We start from the raw sequence: 18,159 nt of genomic DNA, 5'->3' as shown, positions 1-18,159 counted from the left end.
AAACTGTTTATAAACAAATAACCAAAAATAGAAGGAGCAGAAAGTGTTCATACAGTTCATAATGTGTGAAAAAACTGATATTCCCGTAAAAATTTGTTTTGTTTGGCAAATAAACTATATTATACCATTCCAGAACTAGACACTGGGTTCATAATTATTGGAATTTAACCAGCAAAAAAAGGAACTTCCGGCAATTTAGCGCCATCTCCGTCATTATCTGCTTGGTCATCATGGCTAACAGGAAACAACTGTCCAGTGATTTAAAAAAAATGAATTATTGTAAAATACAAGTATCGTGTGTCTCTTTCTGGTATTGCTACACAACTTAATGTGCCAAAATCTACTGCTAACCTCCATTGTTCAGGACGTCCCACAAAAATTCCAGAGAGAACCAATAGAAAAATTCTCAGAGAAGTTAGTAGGAACCCTCATTTAACATGTAATGACCTACAGAAACTGGTAATGGAAACTGGGATTGAAGTAAGCACCTCTACAGTTACAAACACGTTACGCTCTTCTGGGTTTAATGCATGCCATCCACGTAGAACTCCACATTTAAAGCCTGTTCATTTAGAAGCAGGATTGAGGTATGCAAGAAAGCATGTAGATAAACCCTTTACCTATTGGAAGAGTATTCTTTGTTCAGACGAGACTGAAATCGAGCTTTTCAGCCACAATGATGGTCACTATATTTTTCGTAAGAAGGAGGGACGAAATCTTCCAAAGAACACTGTCCCTACAGTTAAACATGGAGGTGGCTCGATCATGCTATGGGGTTCCTTCAGCTTGTATGGTGTAGGCAGCTTTCACCGCGTCAATGGAATCATGAAAAAAAAGAAGAGTACATTGATATATTAGGCACTTATATCAAGAACGATGCTCATAACTTGCGGCTTGGGCGTCGTTGGATCTTCCAGCATGACAATGACCCTAAGCACAAGTCGAAATATGTGCAATCCTGGTTGCAGAGGAACCATATAAGCGTTCTGGAGTGGTCATCGCAGTCACCCAATCTCAACCCAATTGAAAACGTTTGGCATGAGTTGAAGACCAGGGTTCATCAGTGTCATCCGAAATACTTGCAAGAGTTGGAGGCCTTCTGTAGAGAAGAATGGAAGAAAATACCAGTCGAGTACTGTCAAACGATCATGAAAAGCTATGAGGAGAGATTGTGCTAAGTAATTCACCTGAAAGGCTACACAACTAACCATTAAATTAGATGCATGAACACTTTCTGCCCCTCCTATGTTTGGTTATTTGTTTATAAACAGTTTATTTGTCATTCAATTTACATAAAAATTTATGTAGATGTGTGTTAGTGTAATATTTATAATATATTTTACTTCTATTAGCCTACTCATGATACTTTTTAAGTTATGAGCAAAAAACCACTTGGGATGCAGGGATACGAACATTTTCTGTCGTAACTGTATTATACCAGTGGTATATATAATGTGAATCATGTTGAATTGTTTATTCTACGAATAATTCTACAAAAGCGAGTTTTGTTTTCGTTTTTAATTTTGCACAAAGCTACTAGATGACTATCTGTGCTAGCTATCCCTAATTTAGCAGTGTAAGACTAAAAGGAAGGCAGCTAGTCATCACCACATCTTGGGCTACTCTTTTACCAACAAGTAGTGGGATTGACTGACACATTATAATGCCCCCATGGCAGAAAGGAGGAGCATGTTCGGTGTGACGGGAATTCAAACCCGTGACCTTCAGATTACGAGTCGAGTGCCTTAACCACCTGGCTATGCTGAGCCACAAAAGTGAGAAAAACTTTTTATATTAACTAATTACTGTATGGGAACTCTTTTTTAACTAGTTATAAAGTGAAGCTGCTCTTATTCTAAATGCTAACTTTTCACTGACTTATAGTTTAGATACATACTTGTTAAGTTTTAGCTGTTTTACAATTTGAACAAAGTTCTGACTTCAAAATAAAGTTTTCCTTTAACACTTCTTATCCATAGCTTCTAAATGAAATTGTGACTATGTGTAAGTAAAGACTTTCAACAACAAGGGCACAGTTACTCATTACAACGTTTGTTAATATTCCTAATAAACCTTAATAATATTTAATACATCAATCATAATTTAACTTATATATAACAGAATACATCAGGGAAATATAGACATGTTTATGATTTACAGACAATGTTCAGTTTCCAAAAACCTCAAGGCTTAACAACTGCAACTTCTTAAAACTCTCAGCCTACTTTCAGGAGAACACTGCCTTTGTTCATAAATTCATGAAATTAATTATGATAAATTATAAACATCTATGCTACTTCATGAACATTTACAATGTATGTTATATACGACATAACATGCAAAAGGCCAGTTAAAATGTGTAAAAGCCTAAAACTAAACATTAATATTAGCATTTACCTGCTTAACAACAGCTTTAATGGCAGTGCAGGATTCTTTCTTGTAAACTTCCACAAAATCACGTCGTCGGATTCGAAGCATCCCAAACACAACTGCCACTAGCCTTTCCTAATAACAAAGAAGTATTATATGTTCACTACAAGAAATAGTCTATAAATACAGCAAAGTATTTGCACAACATTACTAATTTGAGTCAAAAGACATGTAAAGTACAAAAATATATCACAAAAAATAGGTAAAAGTAACTAATCAAAAATCACTTGTAAAAATAAAAACTACTTAAAATATGAGACAAATTAATTTTAATTGCACCAAGCTAATCTAAAGGATCAAATTCTCACAGTTAAATTTTTAAATAAGAATAAATAATGTATTAACCCTTTCTCAACAGGTCAGGGGTTAAAAAGCCATGTCATTACATTTGTTGACTTGCATTCAAAGTTTTATTGAACTACTATTTTATAAATTTACGTTAATAAGCTTGGAATAAAATTCTAATTATAATTAAAACTTCAATATTATATATGAGTTAAATTCTTCATTTAAAAGTAAATATTAAAAGAACATATCTAAATATAGATTTGTGAGTTACATGGGATATTGAATGCAGCACTGTTTAAAATTAGAAGTTTGGTGTCAACACTAAGTCTATAGTTTTGTACAAATTAGAAAATCAAATTGCTGATATCAATAAGCTAGAATATAAAATAAAACCTCATATCTTTTATTCTGCTGAGATATGGCTTATGTACTGAATCAAACATGTTGGCCACATTCATCTCTTCCATTTTTGAAAATGGTCCTTTATATACACTTACTTCAATATATGACAAGTGAATAACCCATCAACAGCTTAGAATGTCTCACAGTAGTTTCCCCACCATTACAATCTCTGAAAAAACTTCCACGTCCTTTTAATCTAAGATCTCAATGAGGTAGGCTGTGTCTTTAGTCTGCTCAATGTTTCGTATTTTACAAAATCTAAATCTTTGTTAGGAAGCTTAATAAATTATAGTTTAATTTATGGTATCAGTGTAGTTATTTATGAATTTTTGATTATCAACTGTGTTTAAGACCTAAAAATAATTTTTGTTTGATATTCTCTTCATGTGAAATTTTTAAAGGCTTAGCAGCCTACCATCGAATACAAAAGGTCATAATAAGAAGAGATGACTGTTTGTTTTACTTCTTGATTTATTGTCCTATACTTTAAGAAAAATAGGTTTAAAGCTGTATTTTTCAGCATATAAGATGCACCCATATTTTCAAGGCCATCTTCAGAGAAAAAAATATTTTTCACACTTATCATTTATTTATTTGTTCAAATCAGCATAATCTTTTATTATTCTTTAGAATACTTCAAGCGTGATGTTCATAATAAAATAAAATATGGTTGTTTCATACATTTACATCAAAACATTCATTATGAAAACTTTCAAAATCTTCTTTTGCATCATTGTAAACAAGTTCTGAAAGTTCACTCTCACTTGTCCTCAGACAATATAATCTTTGATGCCATTAAGGCAACTGCTCACATCACATTTGTTAAATACCTTTATTACAGTTTCCATACTGGGGAAGAAAAAAGGTTTGGTACTTTTAAACATTAAGGAAACAAAAAACTACTTTCTCACTACAGGAAGGCATAAAAGTTTTGACCTCTGATGTACAGAACACAAGGGGGTTTTGTGACCCCTTTTATTTGGAAAAAAATGTGTCTTATACACCAAAAAATATGGTAATTCTAAATAGTAATACTCTATATTCGTATATATATATATATAAATATAAAATAATTTAAATGTGACTGTATATTATAACATTCTAGTCAGTTTTATATTACTGAATAGGTGACCTGAGTGCATGTGCACCACGTCAATGTAATATTAGCCAGACACGACTGGAAGGTCAATATAATAAAAAATATATACATTCATATATAGCATTATGAGACTTAAGCTACTCAGCCTAAACATTTGTATTTTTGTGTTATAACATGTAGTCATTCTGGTATGAGAAAAGCATAAAACATTTTTTATGATGGTTGTGAGGTTGGGTTAAATGGCAAATCCTGCACAGTTAGATTACAGAAAATAACATAAGATATAAAATCTTACTGAAACAAATGTTTGAAATGTATTTAGGAGGTTTTAGAGATTACAAAAGTAATATACAAGATTTTTTGGATGAAGAATAGTTTTTTTAATCATAACATTAAATCACTTTAGACTCAGACTACTAATGAAACAGACACTATTTTCACAAACAAATTGTTACTAAAAATATTTCTTTAAAAAATCTGATTTTTTTGTGTACAAAAGGCTAGTAATCTTTGTAATAAAAATATCAAACACACAAATGGTGTCATACTTACAATATCCAAAACTGTGATCTGGTCAGTCAAAGGTCTGTGCAACTCCAAGGAGACACAATGAGTAAACTCAGTCTGCATCATTTTATCAATCACTTTCTCCATTTCTGCTAGTTGAGAACCTAAATGTCTGTCAAGACGAATAAAAAAGATAAATTCATCAATGATTCGTCTTTATAGCATTATAATACTAAAGTTCAGAAGATGATATAAATAAGAATTCACAATATTGCAATATACTGCTGCAAGACTTATATTCAAGCATCTTTTATGTTAAACAAGGCAATATGTTTTTATACTTTTATATTATTATACTACGTGATGTCCTTTCCAACTTCCACCATGTCCAGAAAAATTCACAAGTGAGGAATGTTTTGGTGTGAAATAATTTAAATAGGTTTTTTATTGAAAATGCCAGAAAGAAATAAGGTCTAACAACAAGTTTGATCCTCAGCAAATTTTAAATTTGGGTCATGTACAATCACTAAAAATCGTGTTCTCTACTTCAAAGTCCAAGAAATGCACAAAGGGAATTCTTCTTAAAATAAAAGTTGGTTTAACTAGTCAGTGCTGACTATACCAGCAGTGATAACAGAGTAAAAACTGTTAGAGAAAATTTCCTAAACCTGTTGCTTAATTAGAATTTACTTATTCTACCACAAGACCAAACAATTTAATAATTCTAAAATTATATAAAAGCATGAGTTTAACTCCAGGTACACAGACTCAGATCACTTTGTATATATCTTCACAAAATTTGGCAATCTTTCAGTAAATATTAAAATTATGTTTAATACAGAAAAATGAGATTTTCTAATAAAATATTTCTATGAAAGAATTAGCTAAGAATTTACTAAGAAAGGTGAATTTTATTATAGAAATAAAAATACTTATTTTAATTTTAAAGTGTTCACATTTCACTTGCAAAACCTCTGTTTTGTCTGTTGTTAATCAAGAGTTATACAGTGATATCAAAACTATTAGTAGCATTATAAACCTTCAGAGTTACTGATGAGCCTTTAGGGAGCTTTTTTAATTTCAACACAAGTACCAAAACCCAAATTTTAACATCATAAACTTGTGAACTTATGGCTGAGCCAAAGAGGGAAACCACCTTTGGAACCTCCTAAATGAATATCAAAATTATTTTGGCAATGCTGTATAACTTATTTTCAGATTTCTCTACACAAACAGCATATTTGTTTACAGAGTCTTTAGAGATATCATTTACATATAATAACAAAAAATGGCCATCATAAAGCTGACAAACAACCATCATATTCATAAGTTTCAGAAGCTACTATTTCTTTTAGTTATAAACATGTACTTAAGACAGGTAGGTGCAAGTAAGTGGCACCAAAAGAATGATTGAATGGAAGGGGCTTTTCTGGTAGGTTTATTAATTGGATTAATATTTCTGCAAATAAAGAAAGCAGGAAGTTCTTACATTATATTCTAGCTTGTCAATATGTAAAGTTTAACTTGGTTTAGAAGTGTTGAGTCTGTGTGATAGAAATGATAAAATGCAAACTGAACAAATTAAAATGCAGATGTGTTACTTGAAATACAAAAGTGAGTACTCAGCAATTAATTTTAATATTTACTTTTGAATTAATAAATTAAGTCTTATATAACATTAATATTTGATGTATTAACTATGTTTTGAGTGCCACGTATTCCTATATACATCTATATATATAAAGCACAAAAAAGTGTCTGTCTGTTACTTATTTAGTTATTCCTAGGTTGCTGGGCCAATTGGAAACACACTTTATGAAATAATAATCTGGAACAACGGACATGTTACTGAAAGGTTCACAACCTCATACACCCTCCTTATTATCTTTGACATAAATTAATGTTAACTACATTTATATATATATATATTTATAGTGTTACATTTTAACACCAAACAACAACAAAAAAACTTTACCAAATTGTCTGTACCCTAGTGGGACTGCAGTAAAGTCTGTAGATTTATAGCACTAAAATCAGGGGGTTGACCCCCCTAGGTGGACACAGCAGATAGTTTGACATGGCTTTGCTATAAGTAAGTTATAATTTTCCTATACAGGAGCAGAGCATGCTCACATGATATGCAACTCCCTCTATATTCCTCTACTGAATCTTCACTTCAAAGTTTGATAAAGGTGTAAGCACTGGAGAAGTTATGAGAAGTGTGAGAATGGGTAAGTACCTAACAGAATACACTTTCAGTACAGGAAAAATTATAACTTCCAATACTGTACTTACATCACAAAATTTGCTAGAATCCCACACTAAGAAAGAGGAGAGCCAATGTGAGTGAGTAACAGAAGCATCTCAAAATGTATCCGAAGGATACCCCAGACCATGAGAAAGAGAGATTTGGAGAACACAGGAGAGAAGCTGCATCACTTTTGAACTAGGAACATTCTTCACCTGTGTGTATAATTTGTAAAACACAAGGTTAATATCACAAGATGTATAGTTTCTGGGGCATAATGGACCATACTTGGCAAGCCAACTACATAAAAACCTCCTCTATTGGGTACCAACATCCATATAAGGGTTGGATGGGGATCATACTATCTTTACCCCTAACCCAGTAATCATGGATTAAGACCTGCTCTAATTATTTGGTACTACAGCAAATCCAGGACAGGCCATCTGTCATTAAGATGGATTCAACTTGCATGAGGATTTATGTTGATTGGTTCACTCAAATCTAACACTTCAATGTTGAAAACCAACATCCAAATGAAGGCAGGATAATTGCTCCCAATCAAAAGGGGTAAACAGCATTTGTGATGAATTAACTCCAGTTGGTATGGAATGTGTAACAGGAGACCATGTCAACCAGTTAGGTGATAGATCAACTCCAGTGATTGTGAAAATTGTTGAACATGGAAAAAAGGAGAAAGTCATGTCCACCAGAAAAAGGGCAAATCAACTTCTATGGCAGCCAAATCTCATATACATCAGTAGAACAACACTGCTCTTCTCTCAACTGAATGGTTATAGCCAACTTTTCTGTGTAACCCATTCAGGAGATTGCCTCCATGGTCAACCACCCCAGCAGCTTGGAAATGAAAAGTGGTAAAGACTCCCATACTCCACTTGAAGAAGAGGGGTGAGAATTTCTTGGAGAGCCCAGAGGAGCATCATCACCAGAAACAAAGCAATGGGTAACATTATTTTGAAAACCAGACATACCGAATTATTCACTCTAGGCATGACAACGATTGGCAGGGGGCACCTATCCTCTTCTACTTTACCCATGCAGTCCATGGATAGTACAGTCTGGAACAGACTGTAAAGCAATATTGTAAAATAGATAACCTTCCAGTGACCCTGTGGAACACTCCATCTCTACAGCAAGTGTGTAGAGACATGAATGATAGAATGTGAGTTTACATGGCTTGCAATGCAGATCTGAAGAGCAATACCTAGTTAGGCACCACTCACCACTGTGGTAAAAGGGAAGAAAGAAAGGCCTCTAAAAAATACAAAAATAAACAGTACTTACCAGTTAGAGTCATATCAATGTCTGTAGTATGGTCACAGGTGGAAGAAGAAATCACAAGTGAAATTTACTGAACATGATGGAAAATGAACATACTGGGTGTGGCCACATGCCAGTGTGGAAAATCTCTTCAATGAACAACAAAGACAAGAAGCGAGGTAAAATGTGAGAAGACAGAGTAGATGGGAGGAAACATGGAATAAGGTATGAGATGAATAAGATAGGATAGACACGTAGAGATAAAACTGATTTTAAATATTTTAAGTTAACATTTCCTTACACAGAAAATGCATTTCTGGTAGGTATTGACTGCCCTCTAAGTACTGATAGAAATGTTTGCTAACAGCATAACTTTTATACCCCATCAGTTGCATGCCATTTCAGCTAGTCCTCTCAACTATTCTTTAGCAATCCTCATTTTCAAGAATTGGCAGGTAAAAAAATTAGAAACATGGCATATCAGTGGGGTGAAGAGTGTAAAGTGGGTGATAAGTTGAGGGTAAGTACCTGTTGGAAATAATTTTCAGTTTAACTTCCTAAATGGTCTTACTTCCACCCACTCAAAGCTGAAATATCACATTGTAAAAATGGAGGGTCTGGCGAAGGTGCATCAATATCCAATCAAGCAGAAAGTGACCACACTGACATAAGAGAAATGCAAGAATACGAAAATTAGGTGTACCTCTGGGGTATAGCAGTACCTTTGGAATAGATATGCTCTTCATCCAGTAATTCATAAAGAGACAAAAAAAAGAGGGCATAACTGAGTTGGCAAGCACCAATACATTTAGAAAAAGAGATATACAGCACTGAATTGTTTGAAAAGTGCTGTATAATCCTAAACTGAAATAGCATGGTGTTAAAAAATAAGAAACGTTTAGGGGAGAAACAGCAATGAGCCCATATAATTATGTACCAAGGGTAACACCTTAGGTAACACATATCACCAAGTGGGATCTTAAAATATGATATGTATCAACTAAAAAGGTAGGGAAAAAGTAATACATCAACTTATTCCAGTCAAAAGCAAACAGAAGTACATAGAACTGTCACATAAGGAAGACAATAAGTGTCTTCAATACGGTGAAAGTGAGCAGCTGAAGACACAGTTAGATGACAACTTGGTTGCAAATAAACACTGTACACATATTGACCTTCCATGGATGAAGGTATGAAGGTAAACTATTGTCTCTTGTACAGGAAAGGAAAGATGCTACATGAGGGGTGAGTTCCTGAGTTAAGGCAAGGAACTGAGCAAAAGCTATGCAAGATGGTGGTGTTTGGTGACATTGCAATGAACTATGTACAATCATGGTTGTTGCAGGAGAAACTGGTACAGAGGTATAACACTTCAGTAAAAAGGTCAGAGAAAAGGAAATATGTCTAAACAGGCCAATACAGAGCAACCAGCTGGACACAACAGTCTGAATAAGGTAAAGATTCTGGAGTCCTAGACAGGCATATGGGTAAAGATACCTCCAATCCTGAATGAATGCATCTACTTTCAGAAGAGAAAGGTGTGGAATCAGAGTCCAAAAGAAGGAATTTTGGCATTCCAGCAAGTCACAAACACATTTATATGTGGTGTTCCCAGTTGAGCACACATTCACCAAAATACCTATAGGAGTAGAGACCACTGCCTGGTGAAAACTTTGGAAAATCAAGATAAGTAATCAGCTACCAAATTCATAATACCAGGAACAAGACATGCTAAGACTGTCATGTAGTGGCCATAGTTATATTGAAGAAGACTTGAAGAGTCCAAAAACATACAGCTATGGATTTGCTTGGTGATATACCCAAAGACAATGGAATAGTTGGAATGAACCATAAATCCCCTCCCTCATCTCAGGAGTGGAACGAAATTATACAGAGCCTGACAAACAGCTAAATGTTTCAGGATTTTGAAAACAGAGAGTAATATCCTTGACAGACTATCAACTGGAAATCTTTTGGGATTCAAGGAAAGCTCCCAACCCACCAAGAAAATATCTGTAAACAAATGAGACTGCAGAGATGGTGGATGACTGGAAGTCCACACCATAACCAATTCCCTGAGGAGCAACCAAGAAAGGTTGACCCTGATCACAGGAAACAGGGTAATGGAATGGTTCAAGGGCATGTGGGAGAAATTTTATTGATCAGAAAGCATTCATTAAAGCAAACACATGTGAACTGGATCCAAGGAAATGATAGCCTCCAAGGAAGCCCATATCCTCAAAAAAGAAGGTGGTAGGGCTATTGAGACTGTTCACTCCATATCCCTGAGTCAATGTAATGTCAGGCCTAGCTTTCATATAGAAGCTAATCAGTAATAACTGCTCATAAGTTTGGAATCTAACATTAGGCCTATGGAGGATAAAACAATGTCAATGTGAAATTAAGCTGCCAATAATCTTACTTCACAAACAATTACTTGTTAAAATATTTTACATGGGTTTGAAAATTTGGAATAAAATCAAACAGGTCATTGCTATTATCTCAAATCTATATTATGAAACTACTTCTTATTTATGGTTTACCAATTAGTATAGCATAAAATCATAGCTAATAATCCATTTTAATAGCATAAAAGTTTGAAGTTTTTTTATTTTACAAGGCAACATTAAAAGCAATCCTGAATTTTCCCTTGGGTGACACGAGACATTTTCTCTAAGTATATTTTGTCTTCTCTCTTTTATCCACCAACCCTTCAAAAAGTGAAAAACTAACTGTAAATTACTCACTATAAAATTGACATTCCTCAGATGAACCATAACTTTTATAGCCTTCAATTTTGCTTGATTATAAAGCTATCAAATAGAAAGTCAGGTCCTCCTGCCACATAGTCTCTTTCAGAATTTGTTAATAGTTCTCCTGTATGCTTAATTATATGTTACTTATAACCAATATAAAGTGAAGGTTTTCATCTATAAAATGATGTATTATATAACATAGTTTTCTAGAAAACAAAATCATCATTTTCACTTAGAGTACAACCTTCATTTTCATGAGAAAGTTAATGACTACTGTGCATGAATTTGTTTGGTTTGTTTCGAATTTCGTGCAAAGCTACTCAAGGGCTGTCTAGGCTAGCCATCCCTAATTTTGCAGTAAAAGACTAGAGGGAAGGCAGCCAGTAATCACTCCCACTGCCAACTCTTGGGCCACTCTTTTACCAACAAATAGTAGGATTGACTGTCACATTATAACATCCCAACAGCTGAAAGGGCAAGCATGTTTGGTGGGACTGGGATTCAAACCCGCTACCATCAGATTACATGTCAAGTACCTTAACCACCCGGCCACACTGGGCCTGAGTGAATTTGTAAATGCTCTTATCACCCAGTTAAAAGCCAGAAAGATTTTGATAGTTATGGGAAATGGTCCACTTTTGCATGTCATTAGTTTGTGTTCTTTGGTGTATTATTTAATTAACTATAAATTAATTAGTGTATTACTACCATTAGTATAAAAAAGTAAGGTTAAGTGTCCTTGACAATCAAGAGCAAGGAAAGAGAAAATTGGGTTAATACTTTATTTCTTGCTTTTCATGTTTATTCTTTATTTATTATTAAACAAGTAATTAAAATGTAAAAATACGGTTCTTTTTTTAAGTTAATATTATCTTAGGTAACACAAATAATGAGATAATAAATATGTTTCACGAGGCATGTTTTCAAGCAGCTTATAGTAGCTTGTGGGTAATTTCACTCAACAGCGTAAGATAAGCTGAACATGCCTAAGTGGTTTACAACTTTTAATGGTGTGTACAGTCAAATAGTTAGACACAGTTCAATGGGCAATTAAACAATCAAATTTAATTAGAAATAGATGTATACTGTTAAGACTTTTAAAGCTACTTAGACTAAATTAAGGCAGTTTGAGGTTACAATTTTAAGTTATTCTAGAAGGAGAAAAAGGTTAATTTAGAATTATTTCAAACTTTTTGTTGTTGTGATACTGTTGCTCAAATTGAAAATTACTTTGTACATGGACTACTCTAAACAAATACTCGATATATATACAAACAAATCTCTGCTTTAGTTTATTAAAAATACTTCACTAACAAATACAACTTTTTGTATGAGTTATAATGATAACTGAAAAACTGCCAATATGTTTGAAGATATACACACTATATTAAAAGTTAAAAGTATTAAATGTATAAAGACTTCAAATGAGTTCAAAGAGGTCACGTGGTTGGTCAAATTGACCAAGCTCACATGAAGAGAGTTAATGTACATACTCCTTCATCACTACTGTTTTTATTATTACCTAAAACAGTGAATACCAGCCAGTTCTTCTGTTAACACTTTCTGGGTTGTATAGATAAGGTCAATTGCACCAACAAAATCAGAAGTTGAGAGAAGTAGTTGTATAGTTGGTTGAGTTTGGTGGACTGTGGCCATCACTTTGGCCTGTAAATAAAAATATACATCAAAACACACAACTAAATATACTTATTACATATAATTTATAATACTGCCACAAACTTGCACAAACATTTGGAATAATCATCAAATATACATTGTAGTCCTTTTTCATAGTTCAAGCAGAAACAGAATTTGGTTGATGACTTCCTGCACTGTGATAAACATTAACAATATAAGTTTATGTGTAAATACTGGAATACTTTAAGTTAGATTGGGATAGATTAAGTAACACTGAGTGGATTAAGTTATGCTAATTGATACCAGCATACCATAATGTGATCTCTGCAAAAGATAGAAATTTGTGACCTAATAATCAGAAAAACAAGTGTAGTAATAAGTAACAATTACATACAAAAGAAAAGACATGATGTGAAGAAGAATTAAAATAAAACACTTTATTACTACAGATTTGGTTTGTCTTGAATTTCGTGCAAAGCTACTCGAGGGCTGTCTGCACTAACTGTCCTTAAATTAGCAGTGTAAGACTAGTGGGAAGCCAGCTAGTCATCACCACCCACTGCCAACTCTTGGGCTACTCTTTTACCAATGAATAGTGGGACTGACCATCACTTATAATGCCCCCATGGCTGAAAGGATGAGCATGTTTAGTGTGACGGGATTCTAACCTGTGACCCTCAGATTACGAGTTGAGTGCTTTAACCACCTGGCCAAGCCAGCCTTATTACAACAAGACAGAAAAAATGGTAGGACTGCTGTGGAATACCATAATGAAAATTTTGAAATAAACCAACAGGGTTAAACTGCATTTCAATAAATAATCTAAGTAAAAGATAATGTATTTAACAAACAAAAAGGATGATAAAATTAAACTTTAATAACAATAGGGTTAAACAATACACAATCACCAGGCACTAGTGGAAGACTATAAACAGAGACAGGAGTTTAGAGCAATTTTAAAAAATCAAATTGTTTACCTCAGACATCAAAATGTACCAGATGAGATAACTCCATCCTGAGGCTCTTCTATCAGTATACCTTCTAGTAAAACTATGGCTTATAATAAAAGTACATTTCCAGGTTTGGTAAATTGCACATAGATTTTTTCATTACACATTATGATATTGTTTAAAGACAATAGCTTCAGTAGTTCTGTCTTTAGATGTGATGTTCTATTTTATCATCCAGATTCTATACTGGATATAGAAATACACATGAAAAACAACCTTCAGCTTTTTTCTCATAGGAACTTTGCATTAGTTTTCCTAAAGATGTCTGGATAAACAATAGTGGTTTTCTACACAGAAATTACATACACAACATGATTATTAGGTACTCTAGATCTTCTTTTCATACTGCAGTTATGCAGAGTTGAAAAAACAAAGTTGACAGACAGGCAGATAGACTGACTGATATATATTAAAAGAAACTAAAAAACGTAGGTTCTGTACTTTGACTCTGAACAACTACTGTGTTCTCAGAATACTTATATGTTATTATATGATAATTTTATAAATCATTCAAGTAACTTACATTAAATAATTTAAATTTTAAAAGTTCATGCACATACCTTGTTAAATAGTACATGTAGCCTTAAACACCGCTTTTGAAGGTGAATAACTTGAAGAGCTCCTTTAACAAGTGCTTCATCAATTTTTTGTATCTTGTTCCTTTAAACATAAGTACAAGGTATTTTATAAAGACATTTAAAATAAGACATCACATCTACCATGTTTACAGAATATAACAAAAGAATTTTGCAACAGGCATACAAAGAATTAACAGTATTATGTTGGGTTCTTAAGGTAGTGCAAAAGGTTTATTTCCTTTTCACAAAAGGTCCATTTTATGGCAAGTGAAAGCAGCCGTATTACCTCTTTCAGTACAGGCTCAGTTCCAGGGACTGACTTTGTAATAATGTTTTGCTTGTCGTTGTTTCAATCTATTACTTTTAAATCAGTAAGCATATGTTCACAAAAGTTGGTAGATTATCATTAAATACTACTAGGCTTTCAGATCCAAAATATTAAATTTTTTTAAACACATCTTAAGGTTTGTTAAGCAATGTTTTTTTCTTGTCTATTTTTATTTTTACGTTACCTCTCCAATGCGCAAAATAATTTTCAAGATTAAAAATACTTTTATGCATCAGAAAATTGTCAAATATCACATGCAAAATCCTTTTAATGTCCAGATAGTTTTGTCAAACGATTCTTAAAAAAAACAAACTATATTTTATGTTATTTTCACTAAAAATCTCTGTATGAGTTCAGTCCATTTTACCAATCTTGTAACCACTATATAAAATTAAGAAATCACTATAAAATATGCATTTTCATTCTAGAATGACTAGAGATTATAAAACAAAACATACATGTTTAGACTAAATGGCTTAAATCTCACAATGTTATATATTTATATAAACTTAATATTTTCATTATATTGAGCTTTCAGCTATGCCTGACAACAATACAGAAGTTATAATGATAAGATGCACATGCACTCACATTACCATATCCAGTAATATAAAACAGACCTTTAGTTTTAACAAAGTGATCTATCTTAGCTGTGTTTCAGTGGACTAGTATTTCTTAAATACAGTCTCATTTCAATTATTATAAATTGTATATTTATATAGCTTATAAGTATTTACAAACGAATTCTTAAACATATTTTTTTCTGAAAACATATAACAGTAAAAAAAGAAGTAAAGTAATCAATTATCTCCTCAATTTACAACCTTTGAACCCAGTTGCTAAGCTTTTTAAATTTTCACATGTGGACAATATAAAACAAAATTCTTTTAGGTTTTATATATACATATGAATAACCAAAAAATCATAAATTACTTCATTAATACCATAGCATTCTATTATAATTTATCAAGTTTAATAACTAAGTTGTATTTATATCTAAAAATATATGAAATCATGAACAGACTAAAGGTTCAATCTACCAGTTCAAAGGTTTGTCTTGAAAGAAAAAGAGGATGCTGTTATATTTGAAAATGACTAAGAAAATCACTGAGGAAACATTGAGCTTCTGATTGCTAATTCATATGTTATACATAGAAGCAATTATATATAAGGGCTCATTTCAAAGAATGGGAAGGGGTAAGTGTGTGTGGGGGGCACTGTGTCTGATTCACTAAATATAGTGATATATCACAAAATGGAAAAGATAAAAGGTTTTTGTTTTATATTCTAGCTTAACAATATTGGTAATTTGAATTAATAATTCATACAAAACTAAAGACTTTGTAGTTTGATATCACAAACATCTAATACGAATCAATGCTGCATTCAACATACCACATGAAACAATTAAATAATGTACAATATGAAAACTAAAATTATAATCTACAGTTTGATACCAAACTCTAGGAGATAAATTATAAAATAGCAGTTAAATAAAAATTTTGAATGCAAGTAAACAACCATGATGACATGGCATTTGACCTGTGAACCGTCTCGAGATGGTTATAGTGATAACTCGGGGTTCAATAATGTAAAACTTCTCTACATAAGCACAAAATACATCTTTCTAAGTAACTTCCAATGTTATTACATCCACTGTTAGTATGATAACACAGCTACCCAACGGACAAACAGATAGATTGAATTTTTGTACGAAAATGCTCATCAGATTAATTTATATACCTTTCATTTAAGATTAATAGATTTGTACACTTTCATTTTAGGTTCTTTATCAAAACTTTTGCCAAAATCACACTCACTAAAGTTAAGTAAAACACAATCACAGATATAACTTCAAATCACGAACTACATGTTGTGACCCTCTATGATTTTATATCTTATGACACATTCCTGTTAAACAAAATGTGAAGCTAGCAAAAGAAATTTAAACAAGCCTATTAAAAATGTGCAGAAGTATTTAAAATATATATAAACTACATTGTTTCAATCTTTTCAAATGAGCCAAATAGAAAGCAAGTATAAAAATAAAAATTTATATCCATGATTATAGTCAATCTATTAATAGAAAGTGCTAAAAGAAGTTATTTTTAGTAATTTAATTTTTGAAAAAATATATTGATGGAACTTTTAACACCATAAAAAACTGAAAAGCAAATGAGTTTATTTTAGTAAGGAATAATAGTAGTTATTCTAATTATATAACACTCTCTTAGTGGATAAAAGTAGTGAAGAATACTTATTATAAGATTATATACAAAATAAACATACATGTGATAACAAGCACTTTTTTCAGCAGAAATGCATCAAATAAACTGAATAAAGTAATGAATGTTAATTAATAAAGTGCCAAGACAACTAAATATGAAGATATATTAAAAATCATGGCAATATGAAATATACTTTAAATTGGTCTTATATGTTCAATACAAATACATCAGAATAGAGACTCAACATTAAGAATGTTACAATATTCCAAATTTGAAATGTTTACAAAGTAATACTACTTCTAGATTTTATAAGATTCTCAGATAATTTCTGAGAGATAATATATTCAGTTATATTTTACTAAGTTAAAACTATTTACTGTCCTTTGTTGCCAGAATTACACAAAAAAAGTTGACAATGCAATAATCACAAAATATTTTCTTAACTTTTAACACCACTTTATAGTTAGCTTAAAGAATGCTGTGTCACCTGAAACATTTAATAATTATTCTTATTGCAAGTGTTAAGAACAAAACATTTTTACCTACAAGCCTCATTACACACAAAAACTAAGATAGGTGTTCAAAGTACTTACTTTAGGTCCTCAACTGCTTTTATTGTATGTGTCAACTGGTCCATTAAAGCATCATGAGAAGTCATTGCATGGAAAAAAGCTTTGGACTTTAATGAAATCTGCCTTGCAATTTGTACTTCTACTATATCCAAATAGTGTCCAAGCTGAACAAAAATATACAAAAATTAGTTGCAAATTCTAACCACACAGCATTTTATTAGGTCAAATATCTGGAAGTGTTTAAATAAAGCTTCTGTAGTTAATTTTAAATTTGTAGTGATTCAATCTACACTTCTCATTACAAAAAGTTATTCCTATACACATTTTATTTCTTTTACTACATTATCTCCCAGTAGCTAAGATATGAGTAGGAATGTATTTCAGAGGAGAGTATCTCCTTGAAATTCATTTTAATTCTAGAAACACAATATCACAAACAAGCAGGTTTTCATCTGAAATACAAAATGCCAAAATAACCATTTTGGGATGGAGGAATTTATCTTGTATTGTTCAGATTGAAAAGGAAAATGAATTAGATAAGGCCAATCTTGTCCTGATTAGAAAGCAAGTTAAATCATAACAGTTGCTGGTTAGTGTTTATGTTATTTTTCTGTGTTCTTAAGTGCATTATTTAAATAAATAAAATTATTTAGTACCATCATTATAACAAAAGTAGGCCTGAAGTTCATCAACAACCAAAGGAAAGGAAGAGAGGTCAAAGGTAGGTATTATATTTTGTTTTCTGATGTATATTCCTTATTTAAAGTTAAAAATAACTAACACACAAAAATCAGAAA

The 18,159-nt window shown here is 32.2% G+C and overlaps 1 protein-coding gene across 5 annotated transcripts in view; it reads right to left on the bottom strand.

Annotated features, from left to right (window-relative positions):
• LOC143253961 (vacuolar protein sorting-associated protein 54-like) overlaps positions 1 to 17,912 on the bottom strand; it is a 53,205-nt gene extending 35,293 nt beyond the window's left edge. For 2 of the 5 annotated variants that reach the window (XM_076508629.1, XM_076508630.1), the window contains exons 1-5: positions 17,384 to 17,908; positions 14,217 to 14,316; positions 12,531 to 12,673; positions 4,772 to 4,898; positions 2,398 to 2,505 (exon numbers count right to left, since the gene is read on the bottom strand). In XM_076508629.1, coding sequence (XP_076364744.1) covers positions 2,398 to 2,505; positions 4,772 to 4,898; positions 12,531 to 12,673; positions 14,217 to 14,316; positions 17,384 to 17,448 — 543 coding nt within the window. In that variant the 5' untranslated portion in view covers positions 17,449 to 17,908. Of the gene's footprint in view, positions 1 to 2,397; positions 2,506 to 4,771; positions 4,899 to 12,530; positions 12,674 to 14,216; positions 14,317 to 17,383 lie in introns of all 5 variants that reach the window. The other 3 variants (XM_076508632.1, XM_076508633.1, XM_076508631.1) reach the window with 3 other exon arrangements.
• Between the last annotated feature and the right edge of the window lie 247 nt (positions 17,913 to 18,159).

Source organism: Tachypleus tridentatus, chromosome 6 (genome assembly GCF_004210375.1).
Source record: "Tachypleus tridentatus isolate NWPU-2018 chromosome 6, ASM421037v1, whole genome shotgun sequence".
Taxonomy (NCBI): domain Eukaryota; kingdom Metazoa; phylum Arthropoda; class Merostomata; order Xiphosura; family Limulidae; genus Tachypleus; species Tachypleus tridentatus.
Note: the sequence above shows the minus strand (reverse complement) of the source record. Positions and strands in the feature narration are given on the sequence as shown.